Raw genomic sequence first — 26,357 nt, forward strand, 5'->3', positions numbered from 1 at the left:
GTACTCTGGGTCTTCCCATCACAGTCCCTGCCCCCAACCTCAAGCCAATTGACACATGTATTCAGACAACCATATGAGTGTTCTAGAACATTTACTACTTATGCATGTGGTCCAAATATATTCAAGGTTCTCACGCAAACTGCTATTAGAACACTGCTGGAATGCAGCCACAAAGTCCCACCCCCATCATTCTTTAGAGACCTTGAAAGTGCTCACACACTTTCAAAGACACTGGTCAAAGAACAGTGAAGCAACTGGAAGTCATACAAATGATATGAATAGCAACCAGGAAGATACAGAACATTTCATGACTGGGTCAAACTGGATTAATATGTTGCTTTATTTAGGTTCTCTGTGAAACAGAAAACCATACAGCCTTTACCTCATGGCTAGCATTATAATGGGTCTCACTCTCCTCAGGGAGAAGCACCTGACCTCTTCCACCACAAATCTAATCTACTTCCCATACAAAAGAGGTGAAAAACAAATCGTCCTTAAAGCAATGCCTGGATCAGGCTGCAGACCTATGTTTACCACTCAAAAACTTGATATATAGCTGGTCCTTGCATAGAGCCCAGCACCTACCGAGCTGTAAGTATCTGCCAAAATGAAAACGTATAAACGTATAAAGGCTTTTCATTACTAAGTACCAACCCTATATGGGGTGTGACCATAATAAAATAGACTTGTTCTTGGAAGCTTTGTTACAAAAACATCCACGCCCAACAAGGAACCTCCTTCAAAGGGATGCTCGGAAGTCTAGAATCAGATCCCAACACCACCCATCTTCAGCCCACTTGCAGAGCTTCTTGAGAATGTCCTTCCAAATCCGTTAGTGAATGATACACTAACTGCATCTGTAATAAAGAATTTCTTGCTTTATAATCATGCCTCTTCATTTAAAAAGCTAAAGCCAGAATGACATGATTACGTGCCTTATTCATTGGATTCTGCTGTGAATGACTGAACGCCATTATTTCAAATCAAATCTAGCACACAAAGTGAAGGTTCCCTACCACTAATATCATTCAAATGAATATCCATAAGCAATTCTAGAATTCCAGATGCAGTTTAGGTGATATGACCTTGCTGGAACAAGCATAGAACTTCCCACATGGACTACCCTGAGTGGGCATCAAACTCAGAAAATTTTTCGTGCCTGACAATCCACTGTGACAGTTTATTGTCACTTTTCATATGAGAGTCAAGAGATAATTTTTAGGTAGCTTTCCATTCTAGTATGAGATCACTTTAGTATAAATTTAGTGGAATTTCTTCACTTCTTTGACACAAAGAGTAAGGAAAATTCATTTTTAATTTTTTTGAGAATTCAAGAGAACCTCTTTTATAAAACTTATTCGAACTTAGCATCTTGGCTTAGAATACTTAAATTTAATGAAATTAAGTGGTTTTAACAAGGAGGTAAATACTTACGCCATGATACCTGAGAGGTGAAACATTTCGGCTGTTATATAGGACAAATAACTGTACAGGAAGACAAAGAGTGGCTCAATCACTCGGATGTTATGCGTGAACCGAGTAGTAAATGCTGCTATAAATCCCAGGAAGATGCCAATCAACACCCCACCAATTCCCACAACAAAGAAGTTTGCAATTCCAGCAAACACGTCAATGGTCTCAATGGTTTTCATCTGGCAAAAAGACTTGAACAAGTTGTACAGGACCTGTGGGAGAAAGAGAGGCCATGGTCAAGACTCCAACTTCACCGTTTTCACTACATTCACAGAAAAATTCAGCTGGCCTTCTAACAAGGACATTTCTTCTGTACACCCAAGTTGATGATCAGTGACAATGAATGTATCGCTCTCTCTCATGCTTTAATATGATATTGAATAACTTTGAACAAAAAGCTATGATAAAAGTATGTTGCCCGGAAAGCTATTTCTCAAAGTGAGAGAGAAGAGAGTTCGTGATTATGATGCCATTGACTCCTAAATATTATTCTTAAGATACCATCTAAAAGATAATTTTAAACGACTTGGCTGCCATCCAACAGGCCTTGCTGTGTTACCGATGCTGGGGAAGTAGTTGGTCAGAGAGAAAGCTGGTCAAGCTTGCTGTGAATTTAGTAACTTTGCAAGGCTCTCTTATGGGTCTTGCCATGGAAGGGGCCCCAGCCAGGTACCCCACCTGAAGGGGTATCTTCCTCCCAGGACACTGAGGTCTTCCCTCTTCACTTCACCCCGTTCCCCCTCCACACACACACACACACACACACATCTGCTATAACATGAGATCCAAAGCCTCTTTCTTAAAGCCAAGAGGCAGCCACCTGTGGTGGGTACATGTGTGTGTTGTGTGTACGTGTGCTATAATTTCATACATATTTTGTCCCTTTTTAAAAGTAATGAGCCTCCACGGCTATTTGGCTTCTGAAAAATCCACACAGTCTTTACATGGTCTTAGTCTAATTAAGCTTCAAAAATGCTAGGCACTTCACGTCTGTTAGGGAATATGCTCACAAGCCTGTTTCTAAGGGCCACTGTGCCAACTGAAACAGGAAGTGATGGCTTAGGCCCTACCACATGTTTTACAAAGCCAGCAGGGAAAATATGAGTCCAGCAGGTGCCCTGCTTCTTTTCATTGTGTTATTTAAAGCCAGAATCTCCAGGGGAGCTGGCTGGCAGGATACTGGGATGAAGGCCTTTTACGGTACAGGCCGTGCTACACCTTTATTTGGTTTCTGAGAAACTAAAATTGAACCCATTGGTCCATGGTCACGCAAAATGTCAGATGCGATATGAAAATCCAGGTCTCCTGACCTTCTGGGTGAGTTTTTCAAGGTTCAACCATGGGAGAATGAGTCAGGTTCTGCCCCTGGGAGCCAGCGTGTGATCTGGGGAGAGTCGACTCCACTCTTGGCCTCACCGAAGGTCCGTTAGGGCTCACCACAGCTGCAGGTTTTTATGTAATTTTTCCATCTTTTCTGCTGGCTCATAAGCTCCTTGTGCTCAAGGTTCATTCCTTATTATGATTTGCCTTTTCCGTGCTGCCTGGAAGATGACAATAAATATCCGCCGACTTCGAAGAAAGCAGCAGGTTACGCTTAGATGTGAGTGGGCTTTTCTTTTCTCGTAATGGTCGGCGTGACATCCAAGAGCATTTGCTATTGTACCGTCAAGAATGACTTGAGTAAGAAGGGGGAGGAAAAGCAGCTCCTTCCCCTGAGGATTTCAATGCCTTGACAGTATCATCACTTGCCGGAAGAGAAACTGACGCGTAGCAGCAGCCGCTTCCGCTTCCGGCCAGAGGCTTGCTGCACGTGGATCCTGTGAGCATCTGCAGCTGTGGTGGCTCCCGGAGGTCAGAGATGTGCTATATATACTCCTTGTCTCCGAAGAGCCAAGGCCAAAGGGTGACAGTCACCTGCTGCCAGAGGAGAGAGCCGGGTTTCCCTGCCAGCCCACTCTGCACAGACAGCGCCCCCCCCAACAGCCCCCAGGCCACTTGGTCTCTGCTGGTCTGTCCCTAGACTCCCAGGCTTCTGCCCCCCCTCCCCACTCCTGCCTACACTGGCAAATCTCAGCTGCCCTGGCTCCCATGCTCCCTATGGCCAACGCAAGACTCACTTCCTTTAAATAATGTTATTCCATTTGTCACTCAAGTTTAAAATCCTTGACTTTAGGAAAGCTCGATATCTGGCTGCTGCTTCTTCTTCTTCTTCTTCTTCTTCTTCTTCTTCTTCTTCTTCTTCTTCTTTTTTTTTTAACTGCTTTCCAACACCCTTCAGCCTGGGAGAGTCAAAGCACAGCTCCACAAAACACCATAATTCATCACTGCCCCTGGTTCCCTCCTTGTGGTTTCTTTCAGGAGGAACCCAGCCCCTAAGCCCAGGGAGACTTTATCTGTCTTCCATGGCCCAGCTGAAGCCGCTGCTCCCCTCAAGAGTCTTCCTGAACTCCTACAGCCCCTTCAAATCACCTGTTGCCCTCCTGCAACAAAGGTGATCTTGCATACCAGTCAGGCTTTGGGGACCTGCCATCTTGCATTGTGGGTGTTGCCTCCTGGTTGCCCACCTCATTTCCCTGAAAAATTCAAGAGTCCTCCTGCAAAGAACCCGCATCTCCTCCTCCTCCTCTCTTGTATCTCCCTTCCCCACCCCATCAAGCACATTTATGAGGCTTCCAAAGGAGACTCAGGCCTGTGTCCCTAAGGAACAACCTCACAGTCATAGTCTTTCCGGAGGCGTTTTCCTGGCAACTCAATCCATCAAGTCTATCAAAGGGGCAGGGTGGTTTTAATATCTCTTTAGGTTTTGCAGAAAACAAATCTATCAAAGGCACAGGCTGGTTTTAAATATCTCCTTAGGTTTTGCTGAGTCATAGGCACTGAAGTTTCAGTACATGGGCCAGAAGCTCCAGTTCGATCATTCTACTGCCTCAGATGCCAGGGCAATGTTACGGGGCAATGTCTTAGGTAGAGATGTTGCCTTGACAACCAGAAAGCTTTCCATACCCTCCAACCTGCCTTACAGTGAACCTGATACCCAGTGATCAGCACAAGATAAAATTCTTTTAGTTACCACTGGCCATAATCCATAGTTAGTTCATTCTAGTTAAATGCTTTCATCGTAACACAAGGGAATCTATGTAGAAAAATACTGTTGGGGTTATAAATTACATCTGCATATGCATATATACTAGGTATGTTGGCTACAATTACGTCTCTAGTTGCTCTGTGCAAAATTGACCTCAACTTGACAACTGTGTTTTTCAAAGACCCAGATACCAGCACTGACTTTATTTTATAGTGGGCTAATTCGACAGTTGAGTACTTTCAAATCATTCTAGTCATTATTGTGATTATATAAGCACCCAGCCAGCTAGCTCAGTTGGTAGAGTAGACTCCTAAAATACAGCTAGCTCAGTTTTAGAGTAGACTCCTAAAATACATACATATATATATATGTATATATATGAATTAGAAATTATCTATTTTGATCTTTGATTTAAAAGGTGTGAGACAGTGAAATCATGTAACACACAAAGATGCAAACAATACCAAGTTCTTTATGAGAATAGCTCTGTTCCAGAAAAATAGCTTTTGGGTCACTTTTTTTTTTCATATGAAATACAAGAAACAATCATTTTTGCATAGGAATTTTAAATATAGGGATCCCTGGGTGGCGCAGCGGTTTGGTGCCTGCCTTTGGCCCAGGGCATGATCCTGGAGACCCGGGATCGAATCCCACAACGGGCTCCCGGTGCATAGAGCCTGCTTCTCCCTCTGCCTGTGTCTCTGCCTCTCTCTCTCTCTCTGTATCTGTCATAAATAAATAAAATATTAAAAAAAAAGGAATTTTAAATATATTCTGCTATTTGCAGAGCAAAAATGAGTAGCAAGTGGTTACTGTTTATCTTCCAGTTTCCTGAAGTTAAATACCAGTGCACAGCACATAATGCCTGGGCGATGAAGCCCGTCTGCTGCCCGGTTCCAAAGAGCCAGTTCTCCCTAACCACGCCTCGTTGTGGCAGATTGAGGAAATTCTTTAAGTCTTCTTGGAAAATGCGTGATTATTCAATGGTTGCATTATTAAAATGTTCTAGAAATGATGTTGGAAATGACCACGTGAGCTTAAGTCACTTGATTCTGCATGACTGTGGGATGGCAGGGCTGATCTGACAACTAAGACCCTGAGCGATCTTGGCCTAATAAGGAAAATTTTGAAGTTTTCCTAAAATATTTATGGTAAAGGAAAGCACAGAAATTCTATTTAAAAATCTGACCTTTGCTCCTTCAGCTGTCATTTCTCCAGCTGATTCCAATCTACATAGCCATGGACAATGGCATGGCTGGACTGCAATTATACAGCATTCATTTCTCTTCGCACCAAAACATTTTTACGGTAGGTTTCTCCCCTTAACGCTGCTCCCTCAGTATTGTATCTACCAAGATTTGGGGACAGAATGAATCACATTGACCTTTAATTTTACTCCTCCAGACTACATTTTTAACATGAATTCTTCCTGTTTAATCTTTACCCTTCTCATTGCAACTCCTAGTGACTCATCATCTTCACCGTATGCAGCAGGGTCCATACTTTTCATGCCTTTCCCTACCCCGTGAGTTCCTTAAACCTCTCCTAGAGATAAGACGAGAAGTCAAAGAATCCATAAAACATGGATTCTACCTCTGTACTCCAAGGGTACCTGACTAGGAGGCAAAATGATCTTTTTTTTTTTTTTTTTTTTTTTTTTTAACAATGTGGTTCTAATCATTCCTAACACCTGATCCGTTCAGTCCACTATTCAGGCATTTCAGTGACTATGATACCAGGAAGCTTCTTCTTCACCTTTAGGAGGGCAAAACCCTCAGGCATGCCTGCTAGCTTGTAGGTGTGGGTCCACGGGGCTCCGAGCCCTGGGTATATAACGTGAGGAAGGTCCATACACGGGAAATCCTTACAGTCATTCTGACTTACAGGCTTTGGCCTGTAACAAGGGCTTCTACATCTTAAGAGCAGCCACGCCCTTTCTCTGTCCTTGCCCTCTTTCCTCTATTGAACAGCGCCCTCAATCTGGCCCGCTGCCTTCTCTGGGTCAGGGACTCCCTCTCTGTCCATAAAACCACATTGGATGGCTTGGGGCCTCTTGACAGGAGGCAACAGATGTACCTCTGGAAAACCTGGGGCCTTTGCACACTTTGAATGGTGGTTTAGCCAGATTTTTTCCTCAGGTCTGATTCCTGACAAACTCAAAGAATGGAGTTTGAGTTTGAGTTCAGAAACTGAGGTTTCTGAATGAGAATTTTTTTTTTTTTTTTTTTTAAAGAGAGGGGAAAGCAGGGTAAAGGCATGGCATATCACACTAAAACTGAGCTGGCCTTGCTAGACTGCCCTAGAATGAGTGCAGCAGGGCTGTTACTATTTCTTTATAAAGTTTCCTATACAAGAAAGAGATCCAAGAAATCCTTATTAAAAATGTCCAAATCTAAAAAGAAAAAATGTCCACAATCTACCTCAATAAGGGTAACATGTATCTATCAAACCTAAAACACCATGAAAACCTTGATGCCTCTGGAAATTAGAATTACAAAATGTCTCCATCACCATGGTAGTCTCTCAGTTATAATTTAAAATTGCTAAGTCAAGGACAAATCACTGTTAATGAATAATGGAATAAATGGAGTGTATTTTGTGACTTGAAAGAGGTACCTTAGCTGCCTTAAAATAGCTATCTTAGCAGCTATTCTAAAAAAACGGGATTTCCTTATCAATTACTTTCTACCCAATAACGTCCACAGGGAGCTAATGGACATCCTTCAAAATGACATTTTATGCAGTTTGGGGGTCTGCATACAAGCTCATGGAGAGTGATGTTGGTATCTATGCAGACTTTTAAATGAATCAGGAATAATATTTTAATGAAAGGAACTAATGCAGGGGGTACTATAAACTAGTTACCTAAAATCTTTTAATATTTTTCTCTGCCTCAAGTGTCTTACCTACCAAATGAGAAAAATAATTACTACATAGTTATAAAGACCCGAGCACAATGTAGGCATTCACAAGAGGTTCACAGTGATGCGGACAATTATGCATCATCACTGCAGAATGGGGGCCAGCATAAAACTGCATCACTGGTGCTCCCTAACTGGTTTACTGATACAGGGTCACCTGTGTGTCTTTCACGGATGGAGGAACAACCTGTAGGCCTCATGGGTGGTGGAGAGAGGCTTCCTTACCACTTCTCCACATTTTGCTGGAGCTCAGGAAGCAGGGCAGAGGTAAATTCTGTTAACATTAAGATCACAACAGCCTCTGACTCTAATTATGTGTTAATTAGTGAGAATTAAAAATAAATTCGCATTCTCTGAATAAATACCCAGTTATGGGGAAAATGGTGAGGACCGGAAATCAGCTGGCTGAGTAGTAACAGAAAGTGAGAGTGTAATGGAAAACTGGCCTAAAATAACAAAATAATAAATAAGCCATCCCCAGACACAGAATGGCACTTGGTAGGTATCGTCGTTTCATTTCTATTACACATAGTAGACTGCCAGCATCACGTCTCACAAAGAATTCTGGGACCTGAAGTCCTTCGAGTCTGATCAAAGCCCATCACTTTTGAAAATGCCAAGTGAGAAATCTTCAGAGGTAGAAAGGCCACGATCACTTTGATGCCCCCCTGGCGCCAGCAGGACCTTGCAAGCAGAGACCAGCTACATAGATTGTGCGACCCAGTGCAAAACAAAAATGAGGGGCCCACTGTGTAATAATGAATTTAAAAAGTCAATAGTCAATAAAGAGAATGTTACACAGCATTTCAAGGCAGCAATACCAGAGCATTAAGCTGAGTGAGGGGCCGTCTCAGTGCACAACTGTGTGAGGGTCGCACCTCAGCTGTCATTATCAGAAAGCTGACGCAGACCGGTGGCGCCCAGTGGTGTTGGAGGGATGCAGCGTGAACATGCTACTCACCACTGTCACTGCATCATTCAGCAGAGACTCTCCGAAGACCAGGATGTAGAGCTGCTCATTGACATGAATGTTCTCAAAGACGGCGAGCACGGCCACGGGGTCCACGGCTGAGATCAAGCTGCCGAAGAGCAGATTCTGGAGCAGGGTGATGTCACTCAGGCCAAAGGCTTCAATCTGGCAGATACCATACAAAGACACCCCGATGCCAATGGAATTCCAAAGGGTCCCTACCACAGCATACCAGAATATGGTGCCAATGTTCTCAAAGAATGGGCGTGTGGGCATGAAATAGCCCGCGTCAAGCACAATGGGTGGGAGGAGATACAAGAAAAACACATCAGTCTTCATCGCAGGGGGGGACTTTTCATCGACCCCAAAAATAATCCCTCCTAGCAGCAGGCCAACCATTATAAGAAGGCAGCTCTCCGGCACTATCGTGGGCAACTTGTGATACAGATGGAAGCCTGTAAAGGAAAAAAGATAAAGAAAAAACATTTGGGTTGTGCAAGACATAGGGTGAAAGTAAATTGGTTCTCTTTGCCAGAACTGATAGATTCTATCTCAAAACCTCCCAGGTGAGCATAATCGGCTACAGACTGGCTTTGCAGAGTATGATGCAAAAGTCAGATGATCTCCTTAAGACTATTCATGATGTACGGGGTAGGCATAAGTGCAACTTTACATCAGAAGTTGAATGACAGAGGTGCATAGTACTTCCACAGCACGGCTGTCGTCTAAATTCCAGTGAAGTGTTCTTAAATACAACCGTGTGATTTTATATTTGAAGCAGTTTTGTGATTTCTAACACATTTTCAAAGGTGACATCTCATTTCATCCTCACAAAAACTTTAAGAGGAGGCAAGGCAGTTATTTTCACCTTTTCAGATATATTTAAGTGGAAACTGAGGCTCAAAGAGATACAGGGTCTTGTCAAGGTGGCCGGATCACACACCAGCTTTCAGGTTACCACTGCCCCCTCTGGTACTGAGAAGAGTTTGCAATGTATTTAATATTTTTAATTTCAGGGGCACCTGGGTGGCTCAGTGGTTGAGCATCTGCCTTTGGCTCAGATCATGATCCCAGGGTCCTGGGATCAAGTCCCTCAGCATCAGGCTCTCTGCCAGGAGCCTGCTTCTCCCTCTGCCTGTGTCTCTGCCTCTCTCTGTGTGTCTCATGAATAAATAAATGAAAATCTTTTTTTAAAAAAATTTCTTTTTTTAAATTTCAGGGCCGCCTAGGTGGCTCCAGGGGTTAAGCTTCCAACTCTTGATTTTGGCTCAGATCATGATCTCAGGGTCATGAGATTGAGCCCTGCATCAGGCTCCTTCCTCAACAGGGAATCTGCTTGGAATTCTCTCTCTGCTCCTCTGTCTGCCCCCTCATTGCATGTGCTTGCATGTACATGCATGCGTGATGCACGCTCTCTCTCTCTCAAATAAATAAAGAAGTCTTTTTTAAATGTTTAAAAATTTCAGACTACTTCACTTGGAATGCTAAGTATGTTTAATTTTTCAGAGGTCTGCTCCTTCAGGGACAACCCAATCAATGCTTTGAAGACACTTCAGCCAATTACGACTTGAGAGATGTAAACCACCATGACCTCCAGGCTCAGAGCTTCTAGTCAAGACCATGGAATAGATGTGTTTAAGACCCGCTGTGAGGAGACCCCACACTAGTGCTAGGGGAGGAGGGAGGGAGGAAATCAGCTAGGACATCATGGAGGAGGCAGTCTCTGGTGGTGCTTCCTGGAAGGACAGACAGACATTAAATACACAGAGAAGGCACAAAGAGCCTCCCAGGAAGTGAGCAATTGGAGGAAACTATCCATCTCCTAATTCATGGGGGAGCCCAGTGTGGCTGTGATGCAACAACTGTGTCGGGGGGAGGTGGGCAGCAGGGGGAGATGGCACACGGGCTGACAGGGAAGCAGGTTCACCCACGAAGGCCCCCTGATAAGGCTTCAGGGGGACAGTCCATACCGACACAGCAGCCTGTCCTGAGGGCACCTCGCATGCTTTAGGATGAAAGCAGCCTGTGGAAGTTATCTGACCTACAGGAACGTGATGTTAAAACGTCAGAATGTGTCCTTAGAAACTCAGGATCACAGGGAGTTTACTAAGTAAACCCTTTAGAGCCGACCAACCGCACTAAAGACATGGCATGGAACAGCCTGTGAAAAAGAGCATAAAAGGAATCGTCATGATCTCAAGAGCTCTGAAGGATTTCTAAATAATAAAGTGAACAGTTTGGTTCACTAGGACTGATGGTTTTCTTATCCAGGTCACAGGAGGCCCCGGTCATTGCTGGGGGATGAATGTACTCAGCTGGTTGGGCCACTCTGCCCCCGTGACCTCTGCCCTGCTGACCTCTGTGCCGAACAGAGACTCTAAGGGGGTCCCCTGACGACCCCACCTTTGTAACCCCTCCTCGCGCTGAGTCCAGCTTCTACCTGCAACGTTCCCTGTGTGATAAGGATGTGCCTGCCCTGAACGGCTGAACGGCCCCCTGGAGTCTAAGGGAAATGAGCTCCTTTCTGGAATGCAGGACACGAAGGCCCAACCCAAAGGTGCCGTGTGCCCGGGCCTTAATGGGTGCCACGTGGCCTCCGATCCAGTCGCCCACACTCTGTGCTGCCGAGGAGAGGTGACACCCAGGCCCGGGCCCGGGTTGCTCACCTGCAAAATGGGGACAAACCCGCCGGCCATGACAAGGATTGTAACAATGAGGAGTCACCACTGCGCCTGTGACGTCACAAAGCCCCCCGCCCCCCCGTTTTGGTTTCCTCCCCCTGTCCGACATGAAGATGCAAGAGGAAACAGTTCTAGAAAAATGCACAAAAGCAAGGAATGGGATCGTCCGCAGATGGACTGGAGAGCGAGCAGCGCCTCTTGCGCCCTGGCGGCTCCCCACTCGTGCGCCGGCCTCTCGGCCTCTCGCTCTCCTCCCCCTCCGGCCCGGGGCCCAGGGCTCTCTCCCACGCGGGTGCCACCTCCTGGCCTCCTGGCACTGTGCTGAGAGGAGGCCCTCATTCCTAAGGAGGGAGCGTGGGGACCACGGCCAGCGGAAGAGAGGAGGAAACGGAGGCTGCGTGTGTGCATCTTGCAGGACCAGGCCTGCCACGCTCCAGCGCTGCGCCGGACCCTGTCCAGGACCCGCGACGGCGGACCCCAGGGCAAGGCAGCGGCAGACGTGCAGGATGCCCTCAGACAGAAGCGCCACCGGGACAGGAGACCGGGGGAGCAGGAGGGGACATCTGGCTGCAGCAAATATCAGGGAAGAGCAGCGACAAACCAACAACGGTTGTTTAAAAGACCCTATGCTTACATTTCAAAACCACTGTTCTCCTTTCCTTCGTGAATGCTAGGTCACCCTGGCCTGAAACTGCTAGTCACTGAATCTGCCCAGCCCTTCCAGGAGCAAGGAAGGATTAAATAAAGGTGGTCACCAGAGACCTTAGCTCCGTGCTTTTTGGTGAACGTAAAAGCAGAGACGCTGAATCTTCTAACACTCTCTGCGACCATGGAAGGTTTTGTGTGTAAGTGTGTATGGCTTATAAATGACAGGAGTCCAACGTACCAGCAAAATAATTAACCAAAAGTCTTCTTCAAATTCATTGCTCACAGAATAACACAAGTAAATCCATTATTTGCAAATGTGCATTCATTTACAGCTCTCCCATTCCCAACTACTCAGAGGGTAAGTCAACTTGAATCGAATTTGCTCTTCAGAGTCATTTTTTTTAAAAAGATTTTATTTATTTATTCATGAGAGACACACACAGAGAGGCAGAGACACAGGCAGAGGGAGAAGTAGGCTCCCTGCAGGGAGCCCAATGTGGGGCTCTATCCCAGGACCCCGAGATCATGACCAGAGCCTAAGGTAGATGCTCAACCACTGAGCCACTCAGGCACCTCTGTCTCTCCAGAGTCATTATCTCAACAAATGTTATGGAGAAATAGACCACTTAAGGGGGGGGGGGGGGGGGATGAAGTTTTTGATGGTTTTTACAAGGCTGAACATGAGCTACCACAAGTATAATCTACTGCTCAGTCCAGAGGTCATCTAACTTTTCTCTATAAAAAGCCAGATAGTAAATATTTCCAGCTTGCAGGCCATATTTTACTCTGCAGTTGTAGTACAAAAGGAGCCGGAAATAATACCTAAGTGTATGAATGTGGCTGTGTTCTAATGAATCGTTACTTGGGGACATGGAAACTAGAATTTCCTACTAGTTTTCATGTCACAGAATAGCATTCTTCTTTTGATTTTGTTTAACAGTTTAAAAATCTAACAGGCCATACAAAACCAGGGTGGGGGCCATGCTTAGCTCCTAGGCTGTGGTTTTCTTCCCCATGTTTTAGTTTGTTCTTTGTACTTTTTGCTAACTTCTACTTTGTAGTATCTGGAGCATTGTACTCATGTCATTTGCCCTTTATTATTCATACACAAAAGTCCATGAGGATGGGTACTTTAAAATTTTACTTTAATTGCTATAGAAATACCAAGTGGGAAGGGGAATAGGATTGGACTCTCATATAAAACATACAGTTAAGACAATCCTCTCTTAGAATGAAGCTATTTTCATTTCTTTTGCACACAAACATTGAAACGAATTGAGCTTAAAAGCTAAAGATCTATGGATAGCTAAGTACAAAGCCATTGATTCACTGTTTTCTCATCATACTTGAAATAATCTATTTGTCAAATGCTGGGAAGAGAGGACAGGAAGCTTCAAGATAGCAGGATAAACAAAAGAGCAACAATGTAAAAATCTGAATCCCTGAGAACCACCACCATCAACAACAATAACAAAAAAAAGCTATACAAAATAAGTCTCAAAAATGATATACACTTCTAATTACCAAGGAGACACAGCCAGAAGAGAAAGGGGGAACCTAGCAGAGGTGAGCAGGGACAAAGCCCTCAGGAGAGGAAGCACATCCTCCAGGTGCAAACACAAATTATCCAATTAATGTTCCATATTTTACGAGAGCCTACAGAATAAATAATGACATTTATTCGATCTACAAATATTTTCCAAGCTCATGTTGAGTTGGGGACAAGTACCCTTGGAAACAAAGTCAGCAGAAGCAGTGTGATTCAGAACTAGCTTCCCGGGCTGCTCCTTCTTGAAGCAACCCTGGGAAACACTGGATTTAACAAAGAATATTCTAAAATAAGTCATGCCTCTTTGGCGGGGGGGGGGGGGGGGGGGGGGGGGGGGCGGTTAGGGGGGAGGAGGTAAATATTTACAGGGTACATTGAACTTGTTTTTAAGTATTAAGAGAAATAAGCAAGTGCACTCAATGGTAAAAATGCTGGGTTGGTTCATCTATTCCCCTGTGTATAGCAACCAAATACATATTTTTATTTTTATTTTTTTCAAATACACATTTTTAAAAAACAGAATTGCAATAAGCAATAGATAAGGAGAAACAGGAAATAGTGAGAAACATCATTTTGATCTGCTACAGCAACAAGCTGCCATCATTGCATGATAATACTAAGTAGACAAAGACTGAGTGACGGAATTCAGTACTAAAAATAAATCCAAAGTCGCCTGGGTGGCTCAGTCAGGTAAGCATCTGCCTTCAGCTCAGGTCCTCATCCTGGAATATCAGGATTGAGCCCCACATCAGGCTCCCTGCTCAGGAGGGAGTCTGCTTCTCCCTCTGCCCCTCCCCTGCTGATGCGCACTCTCTCTTTCTCACTCTCTCTCTCACTCTCAAATAAATAAATAAAATATTTTAAAAATAAATAAATAAAAATAAACAGAATCAAACTGAGTAAATAAACAATAAAAATATGGAAATAAATAAATACATAAAGACAAAAAGAATTAACTGATTCATGTCAGTAACCCAGTAACACATTCTTACAATATTTAGTCATATGCTAGAGCTAAAAGATACATTTAATTTCTCCCCACTAAAAAATAGTGCAACTATGAATACGACGCCAAACCTTGTCTTACTGTACTTTGCCTTCTTGTGTTGTGCAGATACTGCATTCTTTATAAATTGAAGGTTTGTGGCAGTTCTGTGTCCTTGAGCAAGTCAGTTGGCACCATTTCTCCAACAGCATTTGCTCACTTCATGTCTCTGTAGCACATTTTGCTAATTCCTCCGATATTTCAAACTTTTCAGAAATATTATTTCTCCAACAGCATTTACCCACTTCATGTCTCTATAGCACATTTTGCTAATTCTCTTGATATTTAAAACTTTTATAATATTATTATATTTGTTATGGTGATCTATGATCAGTGATTGTAACTTGCTCGAAGCTCAGATGATGGTGAACATTTTTTAGCAATAAGATACTTTTTAATTATATAAAAAAAAAGGTAGGGGGAGATGCCTGGGTGGCTCAGCAGTTGGGTGTCTGCCTTCGGCTTCAGGGCATGATCCTGGAGTTCAGGGATCAAGTCCCACATCGGGCTCCCTGCATGGAGCCTGTTTCTCCCTCTGCCTATGTCTCTGACTCTCTGTGTGTCTCTCTTAAGTAAATAATAATTTTTAAAAAAAGATATTCTTAAATTAAAGTATATTATTATTTTACATATAATGCTATCGAACATTTAGTAGTAGACTACAATATGGTATAAATATAACTTTTATATGCACCAGGACACCAAAAAATTCATCTGACTTGCTTTATTGAAATAGTCGCTTTATTGTAGTGGTCTGCAATATCTGCAATATCTCTGTAGGGGTTTTAAAAATGGTCCCCTTATGAGGTTGCAAAGAACTTATCATAATAAAATAATTGGGAAAAAGATGAAAATATAACAAAAACATTAAAAATCTGTTGGAATTATTCCAAAGCAGAACTTAGATGACATTTAATTTTTCCAAATGACATGACTACTTGCAAAGAAAAGAAAAACAAAATGAATACAGTCTGTCCGTGAAGAATTCTGAAAAGGAACAAAGACTTATACCCTTCATCAGACTGTTGAATCCCTTCTCTGCACAAGGATCTGAGGGAGCCAGTATTGGATCCCAGGTGGGCTATATCGTCCATAAACTTGTATTTGGTACAGAAGATAAGATAGGAACACAAGTAATTATCATACATGATAGGAAGGAAGAGATGTAGTAAGTACCAGAGGAGTAGGGAAGGGAAGGCAATTACAGATGAGGAGATTCAGGGAGGTGGCACTGAGATAACTGGCCGTGAATATTTAGGTTTCAGGGGGAATGAGGCACAAGGCAGGCACGAGGAAAGCCTAGGCACCATGAGGAAGGCGTGGCACAACGACCTGGCTACAAAGTGTGTACAGCAAGGAAGAGATGAACCAATCAAACAGGGAGTGGCCACACCATAGAAGGCCTGGAGGGCTAATCTCTGAAGACCTGCCTCTGTTCTTTGGGCAAGGGGGAACTAATGAAGGTGTCTCTGAACCATCCTTGTCTTCCATACATGGAGTGAAGGGGGACAAGCCCACCCCCACCCCAAGAGACTAGAGACTGGAATTTGGAAATGAGGTGATGAAAGCTGCCAAATGAAAGTTTTACACCAGATGGATTTGATTAGCCATCAGTGAAAATAAGTAAGATGTTGATGCAAATATGTGACTAAAAAGGCTAAGAAGAGCCCAAACTCCAAAGGGATCTATCTATACATAATCTTAGAAAGGGAAGTCTGAGAGGAGGCTCAGCACAATTACATAGTAATGAAAAATAACACTTATATTTTAACAGGGAACTGCTATAGCAAAATGATGTATGATAGGGAAAATTCAGAAGCAATACAAAGGATCAGTGTCATCCAATCAAATTTCTCATTCATTATACATTATGCTGGAACTCTACTATGTGCCAGGTATCATATCAGGCATTAGGAATGCAGCAGTGAGGGGGCCCAAGGTGGCTCAGTCGGTTAAGCATCTGCCTTCCACGCAGGTTCTGGTATTAAGCCCTGCATCAGGCTCCCTGCTCAGCGGGGAGTCTGCTTCTCCCTCTCCCTCTGCCTGCTGCTGCCCCTGCTTGTGTTCTCTCTCTCTGTCAAAGAAATAATTTAAAAAAAAATCTTAAAAAAAAGGAATACAGCAGTGAATGAAAGAAAGCCCCTGCCCTGGAAGGCTGCAGTTTAATGAATAAATCAACCAGTAAATTCATAGTGACAAGTAGTGATGAGCCCTACAAAGAAAGACAGAGAAGGGTGAAGGCACCCAAAATGCCAGGACAAGGTGGTACTTGCTATCAGCCCGATCAAAGAAAGCCTCTCTGATGGGTAACATCTGAACAAAACCCTGTACGAATGGAGTATGTGAAACATGGTGAAAGAACAAGGGCCCTGAATTGGGAGCACCCTCACCAAGGAAGCCAATGTGGCTGGAGCATGCAAAGTAGAGACCACATGGTAAGAAATGAAATGGAAAGGCAGCAAAATAGTAAAGCACATGCAGCATGTGGTCATAGGAAAGACTTTAGATTTTTTTTTTTTTAGTACAGTGGTAGCTAGTGGAAGCTTCTGAGCAGAGCAACATCATGATCAGATTCATAATTCTATAGGGTCATTCTAGTTGCTATTGAAGAATGAAAGCAGGAATACTAGTCTATCAGTAACCCAGGAAGGAGATGATGGTTCTCATTAAAGTGGTGGTGTATATGAGAGGAGGTCAGATATGGAATATATTTTGACAGTTTCTCCAACACAATGTGTTGCTGGCCTGGATGAGGCCTGTGGTAAAACAAAACAAAAAAAAAAAAAAAAAAATATATATATATATATATATATATATATATATATATATATATATATATCTTCATCCCAAGCTCCGGGCCTTCATCTCAAGCTCCTAAAAGCTTTGTAATTTCCTAAGTGATAGAGGAGCTAGGAGCATCTTTCTATTATTTGGCCTTTAATCACAGTTCTTGACACAGAGCTCTTAAATCCCTTGGAATTTCCTGGGTCATAGAAGTGTCTTTGGTTCTAATGAGGCAACTCTTTGATTTATTGCTGGTCAGTAAGAAGTCCAGGGACTTACAACTGGCATCTGAAATGGGAACAACCTTGTGAGCCTTTAACTAGTGGGCTCTGACACTAACTCCACAGATAACGTCAGAACCGAACTGAATTATAGTACACCCAGTTGGTGTCCTCAGAGAACTGGAGAATTGCTCGGTGTAGAAAAACCCACACATCTGGTGGCCAAAAGTTCCTATAAGTTTAGGGAGAAAAACCTCTCAGTGAGACAGATGAATCAAAGATGAATCCAAGAGTTTGGGGAAATTCCATATAGACTGAAGAATTTAGCATTAAAGGAAAGAAAGAAGAATCTATAAAACACACAAGGAAACCCCATGCTGCAATCATCTCTCTTATAAAGCAGGGATATATTACAATCAGTGACCCAAAAGTAAAGAATATTAGGACAGAACTTAGGTATGCCTGAATTATTCACCTTTTAAAGATTGGAGGGGGGGACAGGTAAGAAGATTAAAGGAAAAGAAGCAACTTCAGCTTCTAGAAAGATGGAGTATGCATTTTCCTCTATTCCTCCTACTAAGTAAAGAAAGATAAAATCCCTAGACATTATATACAAAACCAATGTAAGGAGATTCTGAAAAGTGGACAGAAGGAAAACCAGCTAGGGACCTTGAGATCTGAAGAACAACATAGCTGTGAGTTTCTTGGGTTTTCTTCTTGCCTCTCATATTTCAGACCTGAAGAAGCCATGAGGCTGAAAATGCCAGTGATCACAAACAAAAGTCCCAACAAAAGCCTACTCTGTCTATACTATGGACCAGGAAAGAAACAGCAGGGAAAAACAGAAAACTTTTGGGTAATAGCTTCTCTACTCGTGAACACCAAAAAAAAGAAACTGTGGTCCCAGTCTAGGCCAAATATGAGTAGGAAATCTAGATTCTATGACCACTAGACTATAAGGAAAACCTCAACTTCCCTATAGGGGTATTGTTAGAAAAGAAAAAGTAGGGAGGTCACCACTGGGTGGTAACTCCCTTCCATGGTGCCAATAAAGACGATGTGGAGGATCTAGGCTTCCACCACCTGCAATAATGAGGCATCCCACATCCTCTTCACTAATGTGGGTCAAAAGAGGCCAAGTGGAGTCAGGATTTGCACTTACACCCAACGGAAACAAAGCCACCACTCCACTATAGTGTCAGTGAGATCACCAGAGGAAAGCAATTAGGTATTCCTGACCCCAATCAGCCAAAGAGGTATCAGGAGAGAGCTAGTAAGAATACAGAATTGTCAGCCCTCATATAGTAAAGAGGAGCAGTCCGTTCCCCACAGGTAGTTCATGCAAGCAAAGGGGGAACCTGAAAATCTACTCCCAACTGGCAGTAATGATATGGCACCTCCCTCTCCCACTTAATATCATAAGAAATCATCTAAAACTGAAAGTAAAAATAATATTCAGAGTCTCATAACTAATACCCCAAATGTTCATGTTCCAATAGAAGATAACTCATTCTACCAGTGATCAAGAAGACTGTCAAACTGAATGAAAAAAGAAAATTAATAGATATCACTATCATGATGACTGAGATGTGAGATTTAGCTGACCAAAAATTTGAATGCTGCCATGATAAAAATGTTTCATGAACAATTACAAATATACTTGAAACAAATGAAAAAAAAATAGGAAGCCTGACCAAAGAAACAGAAGATAGAAAAAACCTTATGGAAATTTTAGAACTGAAAAATATGATTGAAATAAAAAATTTAATTATGTGGGCTCAAGAGCGGAATGTGGTAGACAGGAAGGAATTTGTCAACCTGAAGATAGAATGATAGAAATTACTCAATCTGAACAATAGAGAGAAAACAGACTTAAAGCCTGAGGGACCTATGGATATACAGCAAAAGATCTAAGATTCCTGTCATCAGAGTCCCAGGGAGGGTAAAGAAACAGGGAAGGGCTACAAAGTACTCAAAGAAATAAGGACAAAGAACTCCCCAAATCTGGCAGGAGACATAAACTTACAGAATCAAGAAGTTGAGTGAGCCCCAAATATCATCAATCCAAAGAAACCTACATCAATTCATCCCACAAACTTTTGAAAATATAAAAAAAGAAAAAAAATCATGATAAAGCCAAAGAGAAATGACACCTACAGGAGGGAAAATAGAACATCAGATTTCTTGTCAGAAATACGGAGATTATAAGGAAGTAACACATTATTCATGTGCAGGAGAGAGAAAAAAAAAAAAAAAAAGAACTGCCAACCCAGAATTGTATATCCAGTGAAAATATCCTTTAGGAATAAAGGGAAAATCCAAACCTTATCAGCCAAAGGAAAACTAAGAAAATTTGTTGCCAGCAGACCTGCCTTAAGATAATGATTAACAAAAATTCTCAAAAATAAAATATGGAATCTTAGAACATCAGGAAGGAAGAAAAACACATGGAATAAAAATATGGGCAAATTCTATGCATTTTTCTTCTCCTCTTAAATCTTCTAAATTAAGTTTGACCACGGAAGCCAAAATTGGAACACTGCTTGATGTGGTTCTCAATGTATACAGAGAAAAGGTTTAAGCTGACTATATGACAAGTTGGGGCGAATAAAAAGATGTAATAGGAGGTAAGGTCTACACTTCACTCAAACTGGTAAGTGACTACACCAGTAAAAGATATATATATATATCTCCTAGAGGAACCACTAAAGAGGTTACACAAAGAGGCACTCCCCAAAAACACTATACATAAATAAAAGTGGAGTTCTAAAAAATGTTCAGATAACCCAAAGGAAGGCAGGAAAAGAAAACAGAGAAATGAAAAACAGAAAAAAAAATAAAGTCACAGATTTAGAACTCACAGTATAGTGAAATTCTAAAGAATGTTCAAATAACCCACTAGAATTTCACAGTATAGCAAAATTCTAAAAAATGTTCCTAACCCACAGGAAGGCAGGAAAAGAAAACAAGAGAAGTAAAAATAAAGTCACAGATTTAAACACACACACACACATATATATGTATATATGTAAACGTTCCTACATATATATATATATATATATATATGTGTGTGTGTGTGTGTGTAAAATATAAATGGTTCAAATGCATCAATTAAAGACAGCTGTTAGTAGAATAGATGAAAAAGTATCACCCAACTATATGCTGTCTACAAAAAGCTCCCTTCAAATACAGGGATATGGGCTGGGTTGAAAATAAAATAACAGATGAAGTTTTATCATTAAATATTAATCAAAAGAAAGTAGGAATAAGCTTTGATGCAAAGAAAATTACCAGAGAGAGGAAAGGCCATTACATAATGGTAAAAGGGTCAATTCATCAAGACATGGCAGGCCTAAATGCATATGCACCAAACAACAAAACTACAAATACATGAAACAGAAAGTGATGGAATTAAAAGGAGAAATAGACAAATACATGACTTCGATACCCCACTCTCAATTAATTGATGGAATAACTAGACCATCAATTCTATAGAGGACTCTAACCAACAACAGCAGAATCCACATTTAAGAATCCACAGAACATATATTGAGATAGAACATATCCTGGGCCACAAAAACAAACCTCAATAAACTTAAAAAGAACTGAAATCATAGAGAATATATTCTCTCATCACAATAGAGTCAATAGAAATCAGTAACACATACAAAAAAAAAAAAAAAAAAAAACAGGAAAATCTCAATGTAGGCACTCAACAACACTCTTCTAAATAACCTAAAGGTCTTCACACACATTAGGATGGCTATAATCAAAAAGACAGGTAATCACAAATATTAATGAGAATGTGGAAAAACAGGAGTCCTCATCCACTGCTGTTAGGATGTAAACTATACAGCCATATTGGAAAACAGTCTGGAAGTGCCTCAAAAAGTTAAACACAGACTTCTTTGGCCAGGAAATTTCATTCTCAGGTACATATCCCAAGGAAACGAAAACGTGTCCACATAAAAACATATATAGGAACGTTCATAGCAGCATTGTTCATAATAGCCAAAAGACGAAAACAATCCAAATGCCCATCAACTGATTAATGGATAAACAAAACATGGCAAAAGATGGAATATTATTTGGTCATAAAATGTTACGACCTATTGATACATGATATAACATAGATAAACCTTGAAAACATTGTGCTAAGTGAAAGAAACCAGTCACTACAGACCTTGATGACATCAAAAGGAGGATATGAACAACTTTATAAACACATCTGACATCTTTGATGAAACTGACTGAGTCCTTCAAAAACACAAACAGCCACAATTTACCCAACATGAAGGGGCTAATTTAACAGCCTTGTAACTAGCAAAAAAAAAAAAAAAAAAAGGCTAAATTTGTAATCTACAACTCCTAAAAAAACCCCAGATCTGGGATCCCTGGGTGGTGCAGCGGTTTGGCGCCTGCCTTTGGCCCAGGGCGCGATCCTGGAGACCCAGGATCGAATCCCACGTCGGGCTCCCGGTGCATGGAGCCTGCTTCTCCCTCTGCCTGTGTCTTTGCCTCTCTCTCTCTCTCTCTCTGTGACTATCATAAATTAAAAAAAAAAAACAGATCTTTAGGCATAGATGGTTTTACTAGTGAATTCTACAAAATAATAATACCATTCTATATAATCTCTTCCAAAAGACAGAAGTGGCGGGAACATTTCCTAGTTGATTTTATGAAACTAGTATTACCCTGATATCAAAATCAAACAAAGAGTACAAAAAATAAAGCAGCAGATAAATGTCCTTTATGAGCATTATGATATGATAATTTATAATAAGAAATACATATTTGTTCTTCAATGCCTTTCCCAGTGCAGAGCTTTGTTTGATAAGAGGGCAGTCTTGTGGGACTGAGCCCTTAACCTGGGGGATCTGACACTACCTCTTGGTAGATGGTGGCAGAACTGAGTTGTAGGGGAACCTACGTGGTGTCCAAGAATTGCTTGGTGATGCTGGAACTGGGTGCAGGATTGTGGCATAAATGCAAAAATCCTTAGCAAAAAATTCAGCAATATATAAAAAAGACTTACACATTGTGACCAAGTGAGGTTTATTTCAGGGATGCAAATGGGGCTCAGTATTCAGAAACCAACCAATGTAACCCATCAGATCAAGAGAATAAAGAGGAAAAGTTATGTGATTGATGCGGAAAAAGTGTTTAGCAAAAATTCAACGTCCGTTCATGATACAGACCCTCTGCAAACTACTAATAGAAGGAACTTTCTGAAATTGATAAAAGATCATCTACAAAATCCTGATTCCAAATGCCAAGTTGTAACTACTGCAAAAAAATACCTAGATGGCAGAAAGGTGGCCTGCTGACTTTTACAACCCCAAGTTGGTGCTCGAGACATATATGTTGGAGAAATGACTGAACAGGGATCCCTGGGTGGCGCAGCGGTTTGGCGCCTGCCTTTGCCCAGGGCGCGATCCTGGAGACCCGGGATCGAATCCCACGTCGGGCTCCCGGTGCATGGAGCCTGCTTCTCCTTCTGCCTGTGTCTCTGCCTCTCTCTCTCTCTCTCTGTGACTATGACTATCATAAATAAATAAAAAATATTTAAAAAAAAAAGAAATGACTGAACAGCTTGTAAATCATTAGAATGGAAACCATGTATATGATGGAAAAATCATTGCAAAGAAAATCTTCATCCTTTCTAAAAACTGATCAATAAGTTACATGATCACTTATTCTTTTATTGACCCACAAGCATTTCCAAGCACTCACCATTATGAAGTGTACAAGGCACCAGAGACACAGCAAAATAGAGATGGCTCTGTGTCCACGGAGTCTACCATCTACAGGGACAAAGGACGTCAAAGTTGTTACAAATGTCATGCTTGTTATGAAAAGGGAATGCAAGTCACCGTGGAACCACTGCAAGGTCTCAATTTAATCTTGTCTGCCCCACTGGAGAGGGGCTCCTTAAGGAAATGAGGGGGAGGAACTGGCAAGGCCCAGAGACGTGGAAGGGGCTTCCAAGCACAGGGAACAGCAGGTGCAAAGCTCACTAGGGTGGGCACCAAGTGTGGCCCATAAGAGGCGCTGCGAGAAATCCAAGAGAGGGTGAGAGTAACGTGCCCTAGGCCTTGTAATCCATAGTTTGGATTTACCTCAAGGTACTGGGAAGTAGTAATACCCAGTACGGGCAATGATGTGAAGGACAGGTATACTCTCCACGAAGACGTTTATAAAACGTTTTGAGAGGACAGAGAGTGATTCATGGGCCTCTGTGTCCTCAGTCACATTGTGCAGAGGCCGTTAGCAGACTACCTACTGCAGCAGGGTGCACAGATCCACTTGATGGTCTGCTTCACCCACTAGGACACGTTCTCAGAGTGGTGGCAAGTTCTTCTCAATTCTGCACTCCCACTGCCTACTTCGAGGCAGGTGGACAGAAATGGCAATAGAGAGAAAAGCTCTTTACCTTCCCGTTGGTCTGGCTCTTCTCCTTGAGGGGTTTTAGTCCATGCCTGTGGACAGACACAGCACAAAAATGCACCACATGTGCATGCCGTGGCTGGGGGCGTCAAGCACCTGACAGCAAGGATTGTGGGCCTCACCTTTTATCACAGTCTCCACTCACATTCTCAGTTCCAATGTTCCTATCATTTTCTCTAATCTGCAGTTTTGCTATTTTATTTATCATGGGATGCCCCGCCAACTGGTTTGTATCTGATTACCCTAAAGGTTTATGCTTTCATCACTGATGGTGATTTCTACCTTCGCCTCAATTTCCCTAATGTCGTAAGAGCTCTGCTGTTCCTCCTTAAAAATCTTCACTCCTGGGATCCCTGGGTGGTGCAGCAGTTTGGCGCCTGCCTTTGGCCCGGGGTGCGATCCTGGAGACTGGGATCGAATCCCACATCGGGCTCCCCGTGCATGGAGCCTCCTGCTTCTCCCTCTACCTATGTCTCTGCCTCTCTCTCTCTCTCTCTGTGTGACTATCATAAATAAATTAAAAAATGAAAAAAACACACATTCAAAGTGTTTCTTATAAAAAAAAAAAATCTTCACTCCCAGAAAACACAGAAGAACAATTACTGTATGATCCCACTTCCATGAAGTATCTAGAGATGTCAGATTCACAGAGAAGAAGGGTAGTATAGAGGTTCCCAGGGGTTGGGAGGATGGAGGACGGAGGAGTTATTGCTTCATGGGCAGAGTTTCTTTCTGGGAAGATGGAAAAGTTCTGGCGATAGGAGGGGTGATGATTGTACAACACTGTGAACGGACTTACTGCCACTGAATTGTACTCGTTAGGGTGAATATGGTAAATTTTATGTTATGTGTATTTTCCCATGATAGAAAACAAATTTTCACTTTTGTGTCTCACTTTGCTACTCATTCTTATGAAATAATTATGGCACAACAAAAGGAAATATTGATATAGCTGCACAAACACTGCTAAGCAAACAGGTATGAAAAGATGTAGCTAAAACTGATTTCTGCTGATAGGCACTGCCACCGGGCACATAACCCAAAATAACCAACTGATCAGCTGACCCACAGTCTCTGAATGGGGCCTTGAAAGGCCACTCTCAGAGTGGTGATGTAAAACGTGCGTCTGGTATTTTCACCGCAGACATCCTTGCCACAAGCATTTTCACTTGCAGACATTTTTGTTGCTAACTAATTGACCATAAGGCAATTCTGCTGTAAAAGACAGAAGAACTGATTGACACTTTGGTTTTTCTCCATTGACAAAGTTCCCATTTTGACATTATCTCACTCTTGGCTAGAGCTCATAATGTTCTATACAGGGATGAGCAGACACGGTGGTCTTAACAAAGTGGACGATAACTAATGTATGGACTGGCCAGAGAACACGGTGATAAAACTTACTGGAAATGGGAAATAAGAGAGGATAAAGCTGGACTGCATACTACACCAGAAAATAACACCTCAGTTACAATGATAACAAAGCCCAGTTGAAAATGCATTACAGCATTAGTATGTCTTGTACATTCCCCATAGAACTCTGGAAAGTCTGTGAACTGACATGTGACAATATGTCAAGAATGAATAGCAGCATAGAAGCCTTTCACAGCGCAATACAAAGGCTCGGTTGCAAATGTTCATCCTAGTATTTGGAAAACTGACACCTCTCTAAATGAAGGAAGACATTAATAATGAACTTTATCATTAATTCTTTCATGTTTAATTATGTCCTTTTAAATGCCCCTGTTTTATTTTTCATGGCTTTAGCTTTTATGGCAAATATCTTTATGGCACTTTAGTTTTTCCACGTTGCATTATGTCCTCTTTAATGAATGTTCCTGTTATTTTTCATGATTTTCTCTTTTATGGCAAAATTGCCTTACAGCCAATTAGACATGTGGCAAAACGCTTGCAGCAAACGAGTTTACGGTGAAATGACTGAGAACCACAAAATGTGCAAAGCACAGGCTGTCCAAAAATAAAAAGCAAAAAAAAAAAAAAAAATCAGACTTCTCTGCAATGCAAAGGGTAAAATAACTAATTCCTACAAAAATGCTAGCAGCAAAGTATCAAAGAACGGACATGCCTGAGTGAGGTACAACATGCTGCTGTGACATCCCAATCCACCACAGCACATATGTTTATTACGGCACTACTCCTATGGGTTGATTCGAAATGATGCTCAGTGAACAACAGCAAAAGATGTTATTTGCTTTTATTATCTTTGAAATGGTTAAATTCACTTATGTTTCTTTCACAGACACATTTTTAAAGGAAAGCACCTCCGGTAGGGTACCTGGTCATCTGCAGAGACCCTAAGACCAGATATTCTTATTTAAATTGACAAAACAGACATTTTAGTGAAGGGGAGTAACGCTTGTCTTGTTTAACAATTGTCAGGATAGCATCTGATTTATCCACAGGATTTATCTTTCATAAATAATGAGGTTGCTGTGTGACTCGACTAAATGTCAGAGGCAGCGTGAGAGGGATGTGCCAGCAGCCTGACCTCCCACACCTGTGCTGTTCATTC

General features: G+C 42.0%; 1 protein-coding gene across 2 annotated transcripts in view; it reads right to left on the reverse strand.

Moving 5' to 3' along the window:
* SLC9A2 (solute carrier family 9 member A2) overlaps nucleotides 1-26,357 on the reverse strand; it is a 96,791-nt gene that overhangs the window by 52,420 nt on the left and 18,014 nt on the right. Inside the window, exons 1-3 of one of the 2 annotated variants that reach the window (XM_038550903.1) lie at nucleotides 10,420-10,580; nucleotides 8,441-8,904; nucleotides 1,435-1,685 (exon numbers count right to left, since the gene is read on the reverse strand). In XM_038550903.1, the coding sequence (XP_038406831.1) occupies nucleotides 1,435-1,685; nucleotides 8,441-8,904; nucleotides 10,420-10,453 (749 nt within the window). In that variant the 5' untranslated portion in view covers nucleotides 10,454-10,580. Of the gene's footprint in view, nucleotides 1-1,434; nucleotides 1,686-8,440; nucleotides 8,905-10,419; nucleotides 10,581-26,357 lie in introns of those variants that run through there. The other variant, XM_038550902.1, reaches the window with a different exon arrangement.

The sequence above is a fragment of the Canis lupus genome, chromosome 10 (genome assembly GCF_011100685.1).
Source record: "Canis lupus familiaris isolate Mischka breed German Shepherd chromosome 10, alternate assembly UU_Cfam_GSD_1.0, whole genome shotgun sequence".
NCBI lineage: Eukaryota > Metazoa > Chordata > Mammalia > Carnivora > Canidae > Canis > Canis lupus.